Genomic DNA, 16,340 nt, shown 5'->3' with positions numbered 1-16,340 from the left:
CTTTTACTAAAGCTTAGCACGCACTTATGGACATCAGTGTGTGTTAAGTGTCACTTGGCCAATAGGTATAAAATAGGATGTGCAGCATTTAGTAAAAGGCCCCTTAGTAAACTCCAAGAAGGATTTCCCCACTCCTTCAGCAAATTGTGACAGGGATTTCCCTCTAGGCCTTTTGGTGATTTCAAATGGCCCATGCAGCTTCTCTTGAAAAGTTTAGGAACCATTAGAGAAAAACTCAAAAACACTCAAAGAACATAAAGATTTTGCTTTGATTAGAAATCTTCTTGGCCACCATGGTGAGAAAATGTCCTCGACCATGAAAGCTTGGGATAAATTACCATCTACTTGCTAAATCTTCTCCCCTGTTTTTTATCACCATCTCATCTCTTCCATGTCCTTGTTAAACTGATGTACTATTATAACATCCTAGACCCAGACAATAAATGCCAAGTCTGAATTCAGTTCCAAAGCACATGCAAGCTAAGGCTTCCTCCAAAATCCTATTGTATCACAAGCACTATATTCTAAAGCCATAAAGTCAAACTCTCAATCTAAGTCCAAGAAGGACTCATGAGAACTACACCTCAGACAGCACTTCCAAACGCTCCACAATGTAAGATACATCTCAGATAGCACCCCCAGACACTCCACAACACTTCTATCTCAATCCAGTTTACAATGTGATACATCTCAGACGCCATCCCCAAACACTCCACAGGACTCCTATCCCAGTCCAGTTCACGATGTAAGATACATTTCAAATGGAACCCCAAACACTCCACAAGACTCCTATCTCAATCTAGTTTATAATTTAAGATATATCTCAGATGGCACCCCCAAACAATACACTCCTATCCAGTCCACGATGTAAGATACATCTCAGATGGCACCCCCAAACACTCCACAATACTCCTATTTCAATCCAGACCACGATGTAGGATACATCTCAGATAGCACCCCCAAACACTCCACAATTCTTCTATCTCAAACCAGTTCACGATATGATACATCTCAGACAGCACCCCAAAACACTCCACAATATTTCAATCTTAATCCAGTCCACAATGTAAGATACATCTCAGACGGCACCCCCAATCACTCCACAATACTTCTATCTCAATCCAGTCCACAATGTAAGATACATGTATATAGCACAAACAAATACTCCGTAATACTTATATCTCAATCCAGTTCACGATGTGATGCATCTCAGACAGCAGCCCAAAGCACTCCACAATGTAAGATACATCTCAAATGGCACCCCCATACACTCCACAATACTTCTATTTCATTCCAGTCCACAATGTAAGATATATCTCAGACAGCACCCCCAAACACTCATAAGTACATAAGTATTGCCATAGGGACAGACCGAAGGTCCCTCAAGCCCAACATCCTGTTTCCAACAGTAGCCAATCCAGGCAAGTACCTGGCAAGATCCCAAAACAGTACAATACATTTTATTCTGCTTATGCTAGAAATAAGCAGTGGATTTTCCCCAAGGCCATTTTAATACTAGTATATGGACTTTTGTTTAGGAAGCTATCCAAAACTTTTTTTAAACACCACTAAGCTAACTGCTTTTACTACATTCTCTGGCAACGAATTCCAGAGTTTAATTACACGTTGAGTGAAGAAATATTTTCTTCAATTTATTTCAAATTTATTACTTTGTAGCTTCATTGCATGCCCCCTAGTCCTAGTATTTTTGGAACAAGTAAACACTCAATTCACGTCTACCCATTCCATTCCACTCATTATTTTATAGACCACTATCATATCTCCCCTCAGCTGTCTCTTCTCCAAGCTGAAGAGCCCTGGCCACTTTAGCCTTTCCTCATAGGGAAGTCCCATCCCCTTTATCATTTTTGTCAACCTTCTCTGTACCTTTTCTAATTCCACCATATCTTTTTTGTGATGCAGTGACCAGAACTGCACACAATATTCAAGGTGCGGTCACACTATGGAGAGATACAAAGGCATTATAATGTCCTCATTTTTGTTTTCCATTCCTTTCCTAATAATATCTAACATTCTGTTTGCTTTCTTAGCCACCACCGCCACACATTGAGCGGAGGGTTTCAACATATCATCAATGATGACACCTAGATCCCTTTGCTCGTCGGTGACTCCTAATGTGGAACCTTGCATTATGTAGCTATAGTTTGGGTTCCTCTTTCCCACATGCATCACTTTGCACTTGCTCACATTAAACATCATCTGCCTATTTGGATGCCCAGTCTCCCAGTCTCATAAGGTTCTCTTGTAATTTTTCACAATCCTCTCGTATTTCACAACTTTGAATAACTTTGTGTCATCAGCAAATTTAATTACCTCACTTGCTACTCACATCTCTAGATCATTTATAAATATGTTAAAAAGCAGTGGTCCCAGCACAGACCTCTGGGGAACCCCACTATCGACCCTTCTCCATTGAGTATACTGACCATTTAACCCTACTTTCTGTTTTCTATGTTTTAACCAGTTTTTAATCCACAGTAAAACACTACCTCCTATCCCATGACTCTCCAATTTCTTCTGGAGTCTTTCATGAGGTACTTTGTCAAATGCCTTTTGAAAATCCATATACACAATATTGACTGGCTCACCTTTATCCACATGTTTATTCACCCCTTCAAAGAAAGGTAATAGATTGGTAAGGCAATATTTCCCTTCCCTAAATCCATGTTGGTTTTGTCTCATTAATTCATGCTTTTGAATATGCTCTGTAATTTTGTTCTTTATAATAGTCTCTACAACTTTGCCTGGCACCGACATCAGGCTCACCGGTCTATAATTTCCCAAATCAGTTCTGGAACCTTTTTTAAAAATCGGCCTTACATTAGCCACCCTCCAATCTTCTGGTACCATGCTTGATTTTAAAGATAAATTACATATTACTAACAATAGTTCTACACGTTCTTTTTTCAATTCTGCCAGTACTCTGGGATGAATACCATCTAGTTCAGGTGATTTGCTACTCTTCAGTTTGTCATATTGCACCATTACATCTTCCATGTTTATAGAGATTTCATCCAGTTTATCTGACTTATCAGCTTTGAATATCTCTCCCAAATCTTCCTCGGTGAAAACCGAAGAAAAGAATTCATTTAATCTTTCTGCTATGGCTTTGTCCTCCATGAGTGCCCCTTTTACTCCTGGTCATCTAGCTGTCCAGCTGAATCTTTTGTCAGCTTCTTGCTTCTAATATGCATTTTTGCCACCAATGCAATCTTTTTTTCAAAGTCTCTCTTTGCCTTTCTTATCAGCGCTTTGCATTTGACTTGCCATTCCTTATGCTGTTTCTTATTATTTTCAGTCAGATGCTTCCATTTTCTGAATGATTTTCTTTTAGCTCTAATAGCTTCCTTCACCTCATTATTTAACCATGCTGGCTATCATTTGGTTTTCCTTACTCCTTTTTTAATATACAGAATATATTTAGCCTGGGCTTCCAGGATGGTATTTTTGAACAGCATCTACACCTGATGTAAATTTTTGACCTTCACAGCTGCTCCTCTAAGTTTTTTTTTCACCATTCTTCTCATTCTATCATAGTCTCCTTTTTGAAAGTTAAATTCTAATGTATTGGATTTCCTGTGCATATTTACTCCAAAGCATAGGCGCCCGGTATAAGAGGCTTGGGGAGGCAGCAGGATGGATCACCTGTTTCTACAGAAATGCTAAATAGTATTACTAGTAGTTCTCCTACAGAGTCCTGCTGCTCTGGGATAGTAGCAGCTGCAGTGAAAGCCCTCTCTAGCCTTGTGTATAACTAGTTGTAATTTGATCATCTTACTGCTGGGAGAGCAGAGCAGGGGAGGGGGGTTGGCTGGAGGTGTCCTGGGTTGCCAGGGAGATATTTAACTAGGATCATGAATACCTGCACATAAGCAATTCAAACCAAAGAGACTTGCACTGACCCCTGAAATTTTAAAAGTGCTAAAAATAAGTTTTAAAAGTATTTGCATTAAATCTAATTGCAGAATTTAGGTGCTAGGAAGTGGGATTGGTATTGATATGCTATGTACTCAAATTTGCTCAAGCCATATGCAAATTAGTCCATTTTTGGGAGGTTCTCATTTGCATATTTATGGGTAAAAATTGTTGGAAATGTTTACAGCCTTAATGTTAGGGCATGGCTCTGATCAAAAATGTGAACTTTGATCCAAAAATGACGGGTTTAGCTAGTGTTTTTGACTAAAAATTCCCATTAGAGTATCTGTATGTTAATCTGCATTCAAATAGAGCTCTCTGATTGGATGAACAGCTCTTGTTAGAAAATCTGCTCAGGAACAGAGAGGAGAGGCGAGAATCAATGGGTGGGTGGGTGTGGATGGCTGGAGGGGGGGCAGGGGAGAGGAGAGAATCAATGGGTGGGTATGGATGGCTGGAGGGGGGGCAGCGGAGCAAGGACAAGAAGAAGAAAGGCAGAAAGTAAAGAAATAAATGGAAAGGAAGCCCTGGAAATGGAATTAAGAGGACAGATAGCAGCAGAATCGGATACTGGGCCAGCATAAACAGAAAAACAAAGTCACCAGACAACAAAGGTAGAAAAGATAATTTTATTTTCATTATAGTGTTTGGAATATGTCCACTTTGAGAATCAGGTGCTCAACATTAAATGTTTATATTTATTTACTTATATATGGCATTTTATCCCACATTAAACATGAATTAGGATGTTTTGTGGCTCTACATGATAATTGTGATATTATGATCCTTGTTTCATATTGTTGACGGTCTGCATTTTCCATATGGGTGGTATATTGGTGTATTAGGTTCTGCCCAGTGTAATAAGTATGGTACAGTAAGGTTCTGAGTGTGTTTTTGCACAAAGTTGTGCATAGTGTTTTGTAGTTACGATTGTGGTTAGTATATGCTTTGAGCAACCACTTTATTCTTTGACATATGATACATATCTAATATCTAAATTTAATAAAAGGTATTAATTGTGACTTTTTATTTATTTATTTTTTCTGTGTTATCAGACAATTATGGATTTAAGCTCCACCCCTGGCCCCACCCCTAACCACGCCCCTTTAGCCTCCCCAAGCAGTTGGGCCACCAACCGCCTATGCTCCAAAGCCAATGTCAAATCTGATATGATTACTGTTATCAAGCAGCCCCATCACGCGCTCCACTAAGGAATAGGTCTTGTTGGTTCCTCTACTAGCTTCTCCATAAAGCAGTCCTTGATTTCGTCAAGGAATTTTACCTCCCTAGCATGCCCTCATGTTCTATTTACCCAGTCAATATTGAGGTAATTGAAATCACCCATTATTATTGTGTTTGTTAGCCTCCCTAATTTCTGATAACATTTCTACATCCATCTGTTCATCCTAGGCAGGTGGACGATAGTACACTCCAATCACCATTCTTTCCCTCTTTAAACATGGAATTTTAATCCATAGGGATTCCAAGATGTGTTTTGTTTTCCTGCAGAATTTTCAATCTATTTGATTCAAGGCCCTCCTTAACATACAATGCTACCCCTACACCATTCGATCTACCCTATCACTACACAATAGTCCTATTTCAATCCAGTCCACAATGTAAGATACATCTCAGATGGCACCCCCAAACACTCCACAACACTCCTATGTCAATCCAGTTCACGATCTGATACATCTCAAATGGCATCCCCGAACACGCCACAATACTCCTATTTCAATCCAGTCCACAATATAAGATACATCTCAGATAGCACCTCAAACACTCCACAATGCTTCTATCTCAGTCCAGTCCACAATGTAAGGTACATCTCAGATGGCACCCCCAAACACAATTTAAATCCAGTCTACAATGTAAGGTACTTCTCAGATGGCACCCCCAAACACTCCACAATGCATCTATCTCAGTCCAGTCCACAATGTAAGATGCATCTCAGACAGCACCCCCAAACACTCCACAATATTCCTATTTCAATCCAGTCCATAATGTAGATCTCAGTTTGATACTGAATCTGCACTACAGCACATAGCACTGATACTGAATTATGAAGCTCTCGCTGCTTACTGGTTTTCATTGACGTAACTGTTCTCAAAGTTTTGGCAGGATACTGCATTATGAATCTTTATTCAATACCTGCAGACTTAAGTTTAGGCGTAGGCAACTGTCCAGGGAGATAAATGTTGACAGCACCAAGTACCCAGGTCAAAAATTAGCCTTTTCCCACTACTTTAGGGCCATCCACTTGCACCAGCATAGCAGTCTGATCCAACATCATCAATCCTACTCTCCAATCTCCAGGGGACTCCCCATTTGGTTCTCCAAGCTACAAGGGAGGATCTATGCCTTCACCCTCTGATTGGGCAACAAAATCTTAAATCTGGCCTTGAATACTTATATGTGACGTTGTAAGGCTGCTGACCGGGGGGGGGGGGGGGGGGGGGGAGGGGAGGAGTTATCAATGTAGGCTACTACTAAGATGTGTTATTTTACCCAGTCTGTTTTTTCTAGCAAAAAAGGTGTCGGTACTCATATGCTAGGCCACCCTTCAGGAGTGGGGTGTACACTGAGGGACCCACCCCACAATAGCCAGGCCCCCTGCAACCAGTCATAGAATCAATGACAAGGCAGAATTGGTGTGTAGGGCCTGAGTTCTTTCATTATAACTTGGGGACCATGGGTCAATTTTAGCAGATAATGGAAAAGGTGCCGGTACTCATTACCCCCAAGTACCCCCTCAAAAAAAGCCCTGATTTTACCACTAACTCATACTATTTTAGCACAGGTCCCATTTTATGCACTGAAACCTAGGGTTAAACTGGGGTTAAAAGTAAAATAACATGTCTTAACGGTAGTCCACGTTAATAACTTCCCTCCTTTGTAGTTTATTTACCCTTATCAATCCAGTTGCAGGTGTATGTTTTTAGAGTTGTCTTGTGATGTGGCTTCTAAATATCAGGCTCCATCATGATTGGTTTACTGTGTGATAGGAAAGCCTTGCAGATGAAGCGGGTGAAAAGCAAATATTCTGGGAGGCTGAGTGGAAGAAAGTGTATGAGCAGGAGAAAAAGAAGGCAATGTTGGAGCAAAGTGAGTAAAAAAAAATATGCTTCTTCTCCTAAACAAGATCCATCATCCTCTTTGTTTGCGCTCTGAGTGTGTGTAATTCTTACCCAGTGTGTGAATCAATGACAGATATGAGATTTTAATTCACAAATAAAAAAATCCGTTTCTAGGTTGTTCAAGGTAATTGTAGTATATATAAATGTTCCTGGAAAAGTGTTCTCAGTCAGAGCAGACAATGTCTCTTTGTATCTCTTTAAATGGTAAGGACAGCGTTAATTCTAACACTTTAAACAAGACATAAGCCCCCCCCCCCCCCCCCCCCCCCCGTTTACTAAGCCATGCCACTAGATCAGCTTAGTAAATGGGGGAGGGGGGAGTGCAGTATTCAAAAGATTTTACCCAAATAACTAAGCAGCTACCAAGATATAATCAGGGGCTGAAACTTACCCCTTTCCTCTGTGGATAAAGGTACCCTTGCTGTAAAACAACTTGGACATTTTCATTGGCACTGCTAAGAGATGGGGCCAGTAAAGAACAGGTAGAAGAAACTTTATTCTGAAATCCTCATGCTTTCATCTACAGCATCCGCAGCAAAGAACTTGTGGTGCCCACTGGCCCCAGAATTTTCCAAGGAAATGTCAGCAGTATCTGCAAGCCTTTAAGACCAGTGTTGATTTTTGAAAATTGCACCTTAGGTGTTACTGTGAAGATGACTCTTATTTTCTGGATGATCATCATAGTTTCTTGTAATGCTGCTATATTAGGGCAAATTATGCTTTTATTGTTACTGAAGATTTGGCAAATACAGTAAATACTGCCATGTATTGTGCAATATATTGGATGGTAGAATAGTTATAATTAGGGCTTCTTTTCATAGATGGATATAAATTATAGTAGGTGTTTATTTTACTGTTAATTAGGCCTTCTTTGAGAGTTAAAAAAAATCTGTATTTATCGGTATTTTTATAGTGCTGGTGCTAGTGCTGGGTACCTGTTCTGGGGGAATCAAATATATATATGCTTGTGCAAGCAGTGGCGTAACCAGACCTCGCAGTGGGAGGGGGCCAGAGCCTGAGGTGGGGGGCACATTTTGGTCTGCCGCCCTGCCAACCCCCCCCCCCCCCCACACACACACACACACACACACACAGCCATCCTGCTGCTCCCCACCTACTGCTGCAACAAATATCTTGGTTGGCGAGGGTCCCCAACCCCAGCCAGCTGAAGTGTTGTCCAGCACTGGTCTCCAGCGCCGCCACGTTGCCTGCCTTGCTCTGTCTTCCCCTCATGTCGAAAATAAAAGAAGTGGGAATAAAAACCAGGCTTATCCAAAAAGCTGGAACCAAACCAAATGTTAAAAATCCAACAAACAATATTTATTAATTTTCTTTAAAACAGAACTCATTAATATATTCTTCAAAAATGACTCAGCATCTGTCTTCCCCTCATGTCGGGCACTAAAAGGAGCGTGCCGGACGTGAGGAGAAGACAGAGCAGGGCAGTCAACGCGGCAGCGCCAGAGACCGGCGCTGGACAATGCTTCAGCTAGCAGGGGTTGGGGACCCCCACCAGAAAAACCAGGGGCCCACAGGAAATTTAGGGGGGGGGGCCCAGGCCCCTGTGGGCCCATGTAGCTACGCCACTGTTTGCAACTGAGGAGTCATCAGTTCAAAAAGGCACAAAGGGGCTCCTATACTACAGCATAGCAAGCCCACTCCCAGGTTAGGGCTGGAGTCCTTACTACCTCCTAAATAGCTGGTGGTAAGGGTTCCCCTGGGAAATGGCCGCACGGCAAGTACTTCACTTACCGCACAGCCATTTCCTTAAAAAAAAGCCTTTTACCCACGCACGATGCCACTGCAGGGGCCATTTTACTGCAGCTTGGTAAAAGGACCCCAAAATGAAGAATGGAGGATCCAAAGCGAGGGGCGAGGGAGTACTAGGAAAAGAGGTGTATTTCTGATAATTCTAGCCCTAAGAGTGCTTTATCAGTGTTTATCAATTAAAACCTAAAATCAGAAGCTCTACTTATAAAATAGAATCATTTTGAAAAATGGAGGAATTTTTTTAATGACGCTAAATTGAAACAGTATTTTTTTCTAAGAAATAAATGCACTTGAGATGATATTTTTTCCTATGTCTTGGGCCAGGGCTGTATGGAGCTATAATTGCATACTGTCCAACAGACCCAGTGGAACTGGTCCCCCCCCCCCCCCCCCCATTCACCATCACTAATGAGGAGATAGGGTGGGCTGGGAGCAATTTTTCATTCCTTCATATTTGCACCCTGCACAGCTGGAACGCTTGCCTAGCCCTTGCTACTGCAGGGTCCTGGACCTGAGCTATATTTAATACCCATTACTCTTATTTAACCTTAGTCTCTATAATGCTAGCAGCTACTTTTTTCTTGCATTATCTTTAGATTTTGTGAGACTGATAATCCAAAACGTACAGGAAAAGTGACATGTAGTATAAAGATTTCTTCTTCTCCTAGAACAAACATTGATGAAGAATTTTGAAAAAGATCATGAAGAAGCACTAAAGAAAGTTCAGAATGAAATTCTTTTAATGCAGGAAAACCACTTCCTTGAGAAACAGGTAAAGGCAGAAATGTTAAACATAATGTGAAAAATGTTACAAAGAGAATGTTTCACGCAATGTGGAAGCTTAGAAGAGTGAAACCTTTTTTCCCAAGGGAGGTGCAATCATTGGTACTGAGCCATCTGGACTATTGCAATTCCATTTACGCAGGATGTAAAGTGCTAACCATTAAGAAACTCCAGACTGCCCAGAACACTGCAGCCAGACTCATATTTGGAAAGGTGAAATATGATAGCGCCAAACCCCTTAGAGAAAAATTACATTGGCTTCCATTAAAAGATCGAATTGAATTCAAAATCTGCACCTTAACTCATAAAATCATTCATGGAGAGGCCCCATCATATATGTCAGACTTAATTGACTTACCAGCACGAAATACCAAAAGCTCATCACGTACTTTCTTAAACCTACACTACCCGAATTGCAGAGGACTTAAATACAAATCAATACATGCATCTAGCTTCGCCTACCTCTGTATACAATCATGGAATAAACTACTGAATGCTATAAAAACAACACATGACTTGACAACCTTTCGGAAATTACTGAAGACGTACCTGTTCAGAGAGACTTACAAAAAGAATCCTCCTTAATGACTTGATTCTAATCTATACCAGAACCAACCAATACTGAACCCTTCCAATTTGATTACTTTATCATATTATCATCATTGAACAGTATATCTTATCTTGCTCTCATTTATATGTTATATATTATCTTATTATTTACCCTATTTACCTAATATTATTGCACATTAATTGTAACAATATGCTGAATCTCTTACTCTGTTATTGATGATGCCAGTGCAACATAATGTAAGCCACACTGAGCCTGCAAATAGGTGGGAAAATGTGGGATACAAATGCAGCAAAATAAAATAAAAATAAAATAAATAAAATAATTATAAGGTCTAGTGGGCATGCGATGAAGCTACTAAGTAGTACATTTAAAACAAATCAGAGAAAATATTTCTTCACTCAACGTGTGATTAAACTCTGAAATTCATTGCCAGAGAATGTGGTAAAAGCAATTAGCATAGCAGGGTTTTAAAAAGGTTTGCATAATTTCCTAAAATAAAAGTCCATAAACCATCATTAAGATGGATTTGGGATAATCCACTACTTTTTTTTTTAAGGATAAGCAGCATAAAATCTGTTTTACTCATTTAGCATATTGCCAGGTACTTGTGACCTGGATTGGACCCTGTTAGAAACAGGATACTAGGCTTGATGGACCTTTGGTCTGTCCCAGTATGGTAAGGCTTATGTTCTTATAAGAACCAAGGGACATTTATGCCCTAGAAAGCTCCTTTTTGTAGCCCACTCCCCTGTTCCCAATCCAACCTTGTACATGTGGCCTGAAATCAGTGATACTTCCACATCTCAGCCCAGTGGTGTTCTCCTGACTGCCCCATGGCTGAGTTCTCTCACCACTACCACAAAATTCTTCTTCTCCCCGTCCCCTCTCATACCACAGCTCCTGCTCTTGACATCCCAGCCGTGCTTCTCCCTCCATGTCCCTCACTGCTTCTCGGGGCCGCTGAGAGACTAGGCGGGGCCTGGGGCAAGGCCGCCCCACCTCCCCCCCACCGCTGCCCCCCCCCCGTCGCTCCCCCTGCTGCTGCAATCCGCGGTCTCACCTGCCTGCCTCCACGGCTCCAGGCCCCCTGCATTCAAGGTGGCAGTCGCAGATCACCTCTCTTCTGGCCTTCCCTCTCTGTGTCCCGCCCTCGTCTGATGTAACTTCCAGTTTCTGCGAGGGCGGGACACAGGGAGGGAAGGCCAGAAGAAAGGCGATCTGTGACTGCTGCTTCAAATGCAGGGGACCCGGAGCCAAGGAGGCAGGCAGGTGAGACCGGGAACTGCAGCACCAGCGGCCTGACCCCAGCACCGGGCCCCCCTTGGAGGCCCGGGGAATTTTGTCCCCTCTGCCCCCCCTCTCGGCGGCCCTGCTGCTTCTACTTGCTGAGGTCAGAAAATAAGAACAACCACTGGGGTCCAAAGGATTTTAAAGGGCACACCCCCTTACAAACCACCAGTGAAAAATATGAGTAAAGGAGTGATGGGTGTGGGGAAAGGGGAGAAGATTAATGGGATCAGATACAAAATCATAGTAGATAAGGACCCTCCTTGGTTCAGCAACATTTGAGGGACCCTGTTATCGCCAAACTCTATCTGATATTCAGCGCTACTTAATCAGGTTGAAAAGAATCGTCCTCGGTTAAGTAGGACTGACCAAGCTAGGCCTGGATATGCAGTGGCACCTACCCAGATAATGCTGCTGAATATTCAGGCAGACTGCTGCAACACTATCCAGCTAGTGTCGGGGTGGTTTGGAGGCAGAGTCTGGCAGGGCTGTGGAGTCAGTACACCAAACCTTTGACTTTGACTCCTCTTGTTTTTCTACTCTCCGACTCCTACTGGCTTTTTGTTTAGGATCTAAAGTACTGGTAAATATACTTTTGATCCAGGACATATATATATATATATATTTATATAGATAGATAGATAGATAGATAGATAGATAGATAGATAGATAGATAGATAGATAGATAGATAGATAGATATAGATATAAAGTATAAAATGATAAATTTATTATATATTATAATGGAGTTGGAGTCAGTACATTTTTACCACCTCAGACTCCGACTCCACTCAAAATTACTTCCAACTTCACAGCCCTGGAGTCTGGACAGAGCCATGATTTATCTCTTTAGTGTCAATATTCAGTCCACAAAAGACCAAATTCTATATATGGCACCTAAAAAACAGCGCCAAATAAAAACCACGCTTAACACTATTCTATAAACTTCACCTAAAGTTAGGCGTGATTTGCAGACTACACTTACCCTCAGATTCTATATAGCGTACCTAGAGATCCGTGCCGAAATACAAGCATATTCTGTAACAATGCACGTAACTTAGTTGACTTAACAAGCCATTCGGCTTTGTTAACAGCACTTAACAAGCAATAATGAACATTAACTAGCAATAATTAGAATTTATGCACACAACTCCCTAAGTGTTCTGTAATGCACTGCGCCTAAATTTTAATGCATGCAGGCAAAAAGGAGCATGGTAATGGGTGGGTGAATGGATGTTTCATGGGCGTTCCAAAATTTATGGGCATAGTTATAGAATATGGCCCTCTGTGCCTAAATGTGCATGTCGGGATTTATGCCACATTTTCATTGGTGTAAATGGATGCACATAGTTTTAGGCGCTAGGATATCGACTAAGCGTATTTTATATACCGTGCCTAAATCTAGACAACATTTACAGAATATGCTTAGGGGGAAATGTTTTCCGCGTGGATTTTCTAGGCCCCATATATAGAATCTTGCCCTTAGCACCTGTCCCCGCAACTAAAATTTATATGCGACCATGTACACTAACTAAAACCTGGTAGAAATGCCTGCGCCTAACTTAGGTGCGGATCGGGTGTATTCTATAGCAGTGCACATAATTTTCAGGAATGCCCATGACCTGCCCATGCCCGGCCCACACCCCCTTTTGTGATTTGCAGATTAGAATTTATGCGCACCACTTTACAGACTATGCTTAGCTGCATTCATAAATTCTAATTAGTGCTAATTAGTGTCAATAATTGCTTGTTAGTGGCCAATTATGGGTGCTGATTGGCTTAAGTAATTAAGTTGCGCTTGCAAATTGGCTATGCGTGCTGATTTGCATGTGCAACTTTAGTTGCCATTTATAGGATCCGGGAGTAACTGGGTAAGTGCCGAGGTAAATTTAGAACAGCAAAAAGGCTGTCCTAACTTTATCTGGGAACTGTTCTGAATATTGCTGGTCGCCAGATAATTTCCAGCAACTAGAAATACATGGATGTTCAGTGTGGATATCCAGAGAGGGGTTGCCACTGAATATTTTGGTGGCAGTGACCAGTATTAAAAAAAAAAACAACACTGACTACCACTGGCTGAATATTGACCTCTCTGCATTTAGATGTAGGCATGCAGTTCCGAAGGCCTTACTTTAAATGAATAGTCGCTGGCACAGTCACCAGTCAGATGGTACATTCACACTGCTGAATATACATATAAAATTAAATGTCAGTCCAGCTGACTATCAGGCCCTTTCTTCTTATTTGATCCAAAACATTTGAGTAGTTTTAATTTTCCTCATTCCTAAAATGCCTTACTCTAATCAGCTTCTGTGGGAGGTTATCATTCTCTCTTCCCACCCCAAATATCTCTCTTAGAAGCTTTCAAATGTTGTACCAGATCCGAAATTATGTCATTTGATTTTTCCTTTCCTTAGTTCTTGCTCTCACACTGAAACCTCCTTACCCAATGTTCCTTTCTGCCCTCTCTCCATTGCCATTCAGCCCCTAATTTTGTCTATGCAGAGCAAGCTCTGCTACTGTGAACACCTGCTTTCAACACTTCTTTGAATCCTCTCCCTGTTATGTTTATTGTCAGTCATGTCTCTTTTGGATTCTGCACTGAGCGCTTTTCAAGATATTTATACGTGATCTGGAAAAGGGAGTGAGTGAGGTGATCAAATATGATGATGTCTAAAAATTAATCAAAGTTGTTAAATCTCAAGCCGATTGTGAGAAATCACAGGGGACCCTAGGAGACAGGGTATCCAAATAGCAGATGAAATTTAATGTGAGCAAGTACAAAGTGATTCACGTAGGGAAAAACAATATAGCTACATGAAGATAGGTTTCATGTTTGAAGTTGCCACCTGGGAAATGTATCTAGTCATCATTTTGGACAAGCCAGTACCTTGAAATCCTCAGCTCAGTGTGCAGCAGTGATCAAAAAAAGCAAACGGAATATTAGGAATTATTTGGAAAGGGATGGGGAATAAAACAGATAATATTATAATGCCTCTTTGTTGCTTGACGGTGGCACCTTGAGTACTGTGTGCATTTTTGTTTACTCTGTCTCAAAAAAGTATAGTGGAACAAGAATAGTTACAGAGAAGGGCAACCAAAAAGATAAAGGGGATGAACACATCCGTAAGAGAAAAATGCTAAACAGGTTAGGGCTCTTCAGCTTGAAGCATAGTCAGCTAAGAGGAGATTTCATTGAAGACTGTAAAATCATGAGTGGGATAGAACGGGTAATTAAGGAAAGGTTATCTTCCTTTCAATTAGTACTTAGTTGAGGGGACGCTGCATGAGATAGCATATTTAAGCTAAATCAGTGAAAATATTTTTTCATTCAACAAACAGTTAAGCTGTGGTCAAAGTAGTTGACATGGTTAGATTTAAAAGGGGTTTAGCTAAGTTCTTGGAGGAAAAGTCCATAAACCATTATTAGTCAGGTAGACTTGGGAAAGTGACAGCTTAACTGTATGTATGAACACTAAGGAATGGATCTACTCCATGGGATCTATTGAGTACTTGTGACTTGGTCTGACCATTGTCAGAGATAGGATGCTGGGCTTGCTGAACCTTTGGTTTTGCAGTATGGCCTACCCTTTGTCCTGATTCTTACAAATACAAGGGGGAACTTCTATTCTGCAAGCTACCAACAAGGTCTCATGCAGACGATGTCACAATACACATTCCTTACAAAACTAAACTGACAGAAATCACCAACGAAATCAAGCTCAGCTTGAACATCATGGACTCATGGGCAAATGCATTTCAACTAAAACTCAATGAAGAAAAAACACACTGTCTCATCCTCTCATCCCAACACAGCGCGGACAACCCCACAAGTATCAGCACCCCAGATTACACCCTCCCTATCTCAGACAGCGTGAAAATCCTTGGTGTTACATTGGACCGCAACTTAACACTAGAGAGCCAAGTGAAATCCACAACAAAGAAAATGTTCCACTCAATGTGGAAACTCAAACGCGTGAAACAATTCTTCCCGGGGGAAACATTTCACAACCTGATACAATCAATGGTACTAAACCACATCAACTACTGCAATGGTAGTTATGCGGGATGCAAAGAACAAACCTTAAAGAAACTTCAGACCGCCCAAAACACGGCAGCTAGACTTGTATTTGGAAAAACACGATTTGAAAGCGCAAAACCCCTCCGCAAAAAACTACACTGGCTCCCAATCAAAGAACGCATTGCTTTCAAAATCTGCACCCTGGTTCATAAAATTATCTATGGTGAAGCCCCAGGATACATGACAGACTTGATCGACCTACCAACTAGAAACACATCCGAATCAACATGAACATATCTAAATCTGCACTACCCATGCTGCAAAGGATTTAAATACAAATCAACTTATGCATCCAGTTTTTCCTACATAAGCACACAACTGTGGAACGCATTATCGATAGCCTTGAAAACAACATACGACCACCTAAACTTCCGGAAAACACTAAAAACTAACCTGTTTAAAAAGGCATACCCTACAGATCCAACTTAAATGCCTGATCTCTGCAACACAACAAAACTAAAGTACGTAATGGACATAACACAACTCTTCCACTGTACAATTCCCTAATGTGGCTGTGCCACACGAACTTTACCTACCACAACATCACTTTGTATTTGTTCACACCGGAGTCAGCAAACGCCTCTCTGGTACTATGTAAGCCACATTGAGCCTACAAATAGGTGGGAAAATGTGGGATACAAATGTAACAAATAAATAAATTACAAAAGAATAACTAGAATATTTCTAAGAACATACAGTGTGCTCACTACCCACTCAAATAGAAAAAAATAAGAATTCAAAGAAACAAAATGTCAAACACCAAGGACTAAAGAAATT

General features: G+C 41.1%; 1 protein-coding gene across 2 annotated transcripts in view; it reads left to right on the top strand.

Moving 5' to 3' along the window:
- Nucleotides 1-16,340, top strand: part of FLACC1 (flagellum associated containing coiled-coil domains 1) — a 114,243-nt gene that overhangs the window by 73,539 nt on the left and 24,364 nt on the right. For both annotated transcript variants that reach the window (XM_030209620.1, XM_030209619.1), the window contains exons 12-13: nucleotides 6,942-7,041; nucleotides 9,512-9,615. In XM_030209620.1, the coding sequence (XP_030065480.1) occupies nucleotides 6,942-7,041; nucleotides 9,512-9,615 (204 nt within the window). The remainder of the gene's footprint in view (nucleotides 1-6,941; nucleotides 7,042-9,511; nucleotides 9,616-16,340) is intronic.

Source organism: Microcaecilia unicolor, chromosome 7 (assembly GCF_901765095.1).
Source record: "Microcaecilia unicolor chromosome 7, aMicUni1.1, whole genome shotgun sequence".
NCBI lineage: Eukaryota > Metazoa > Chordata > Amphibia > Gymnophiona > Siphonopidae > Microcaecilia > Microcaecilia unicolor.
This window is presented reverse-complemented; position numbering and strand designations above follow the sequence as displayed.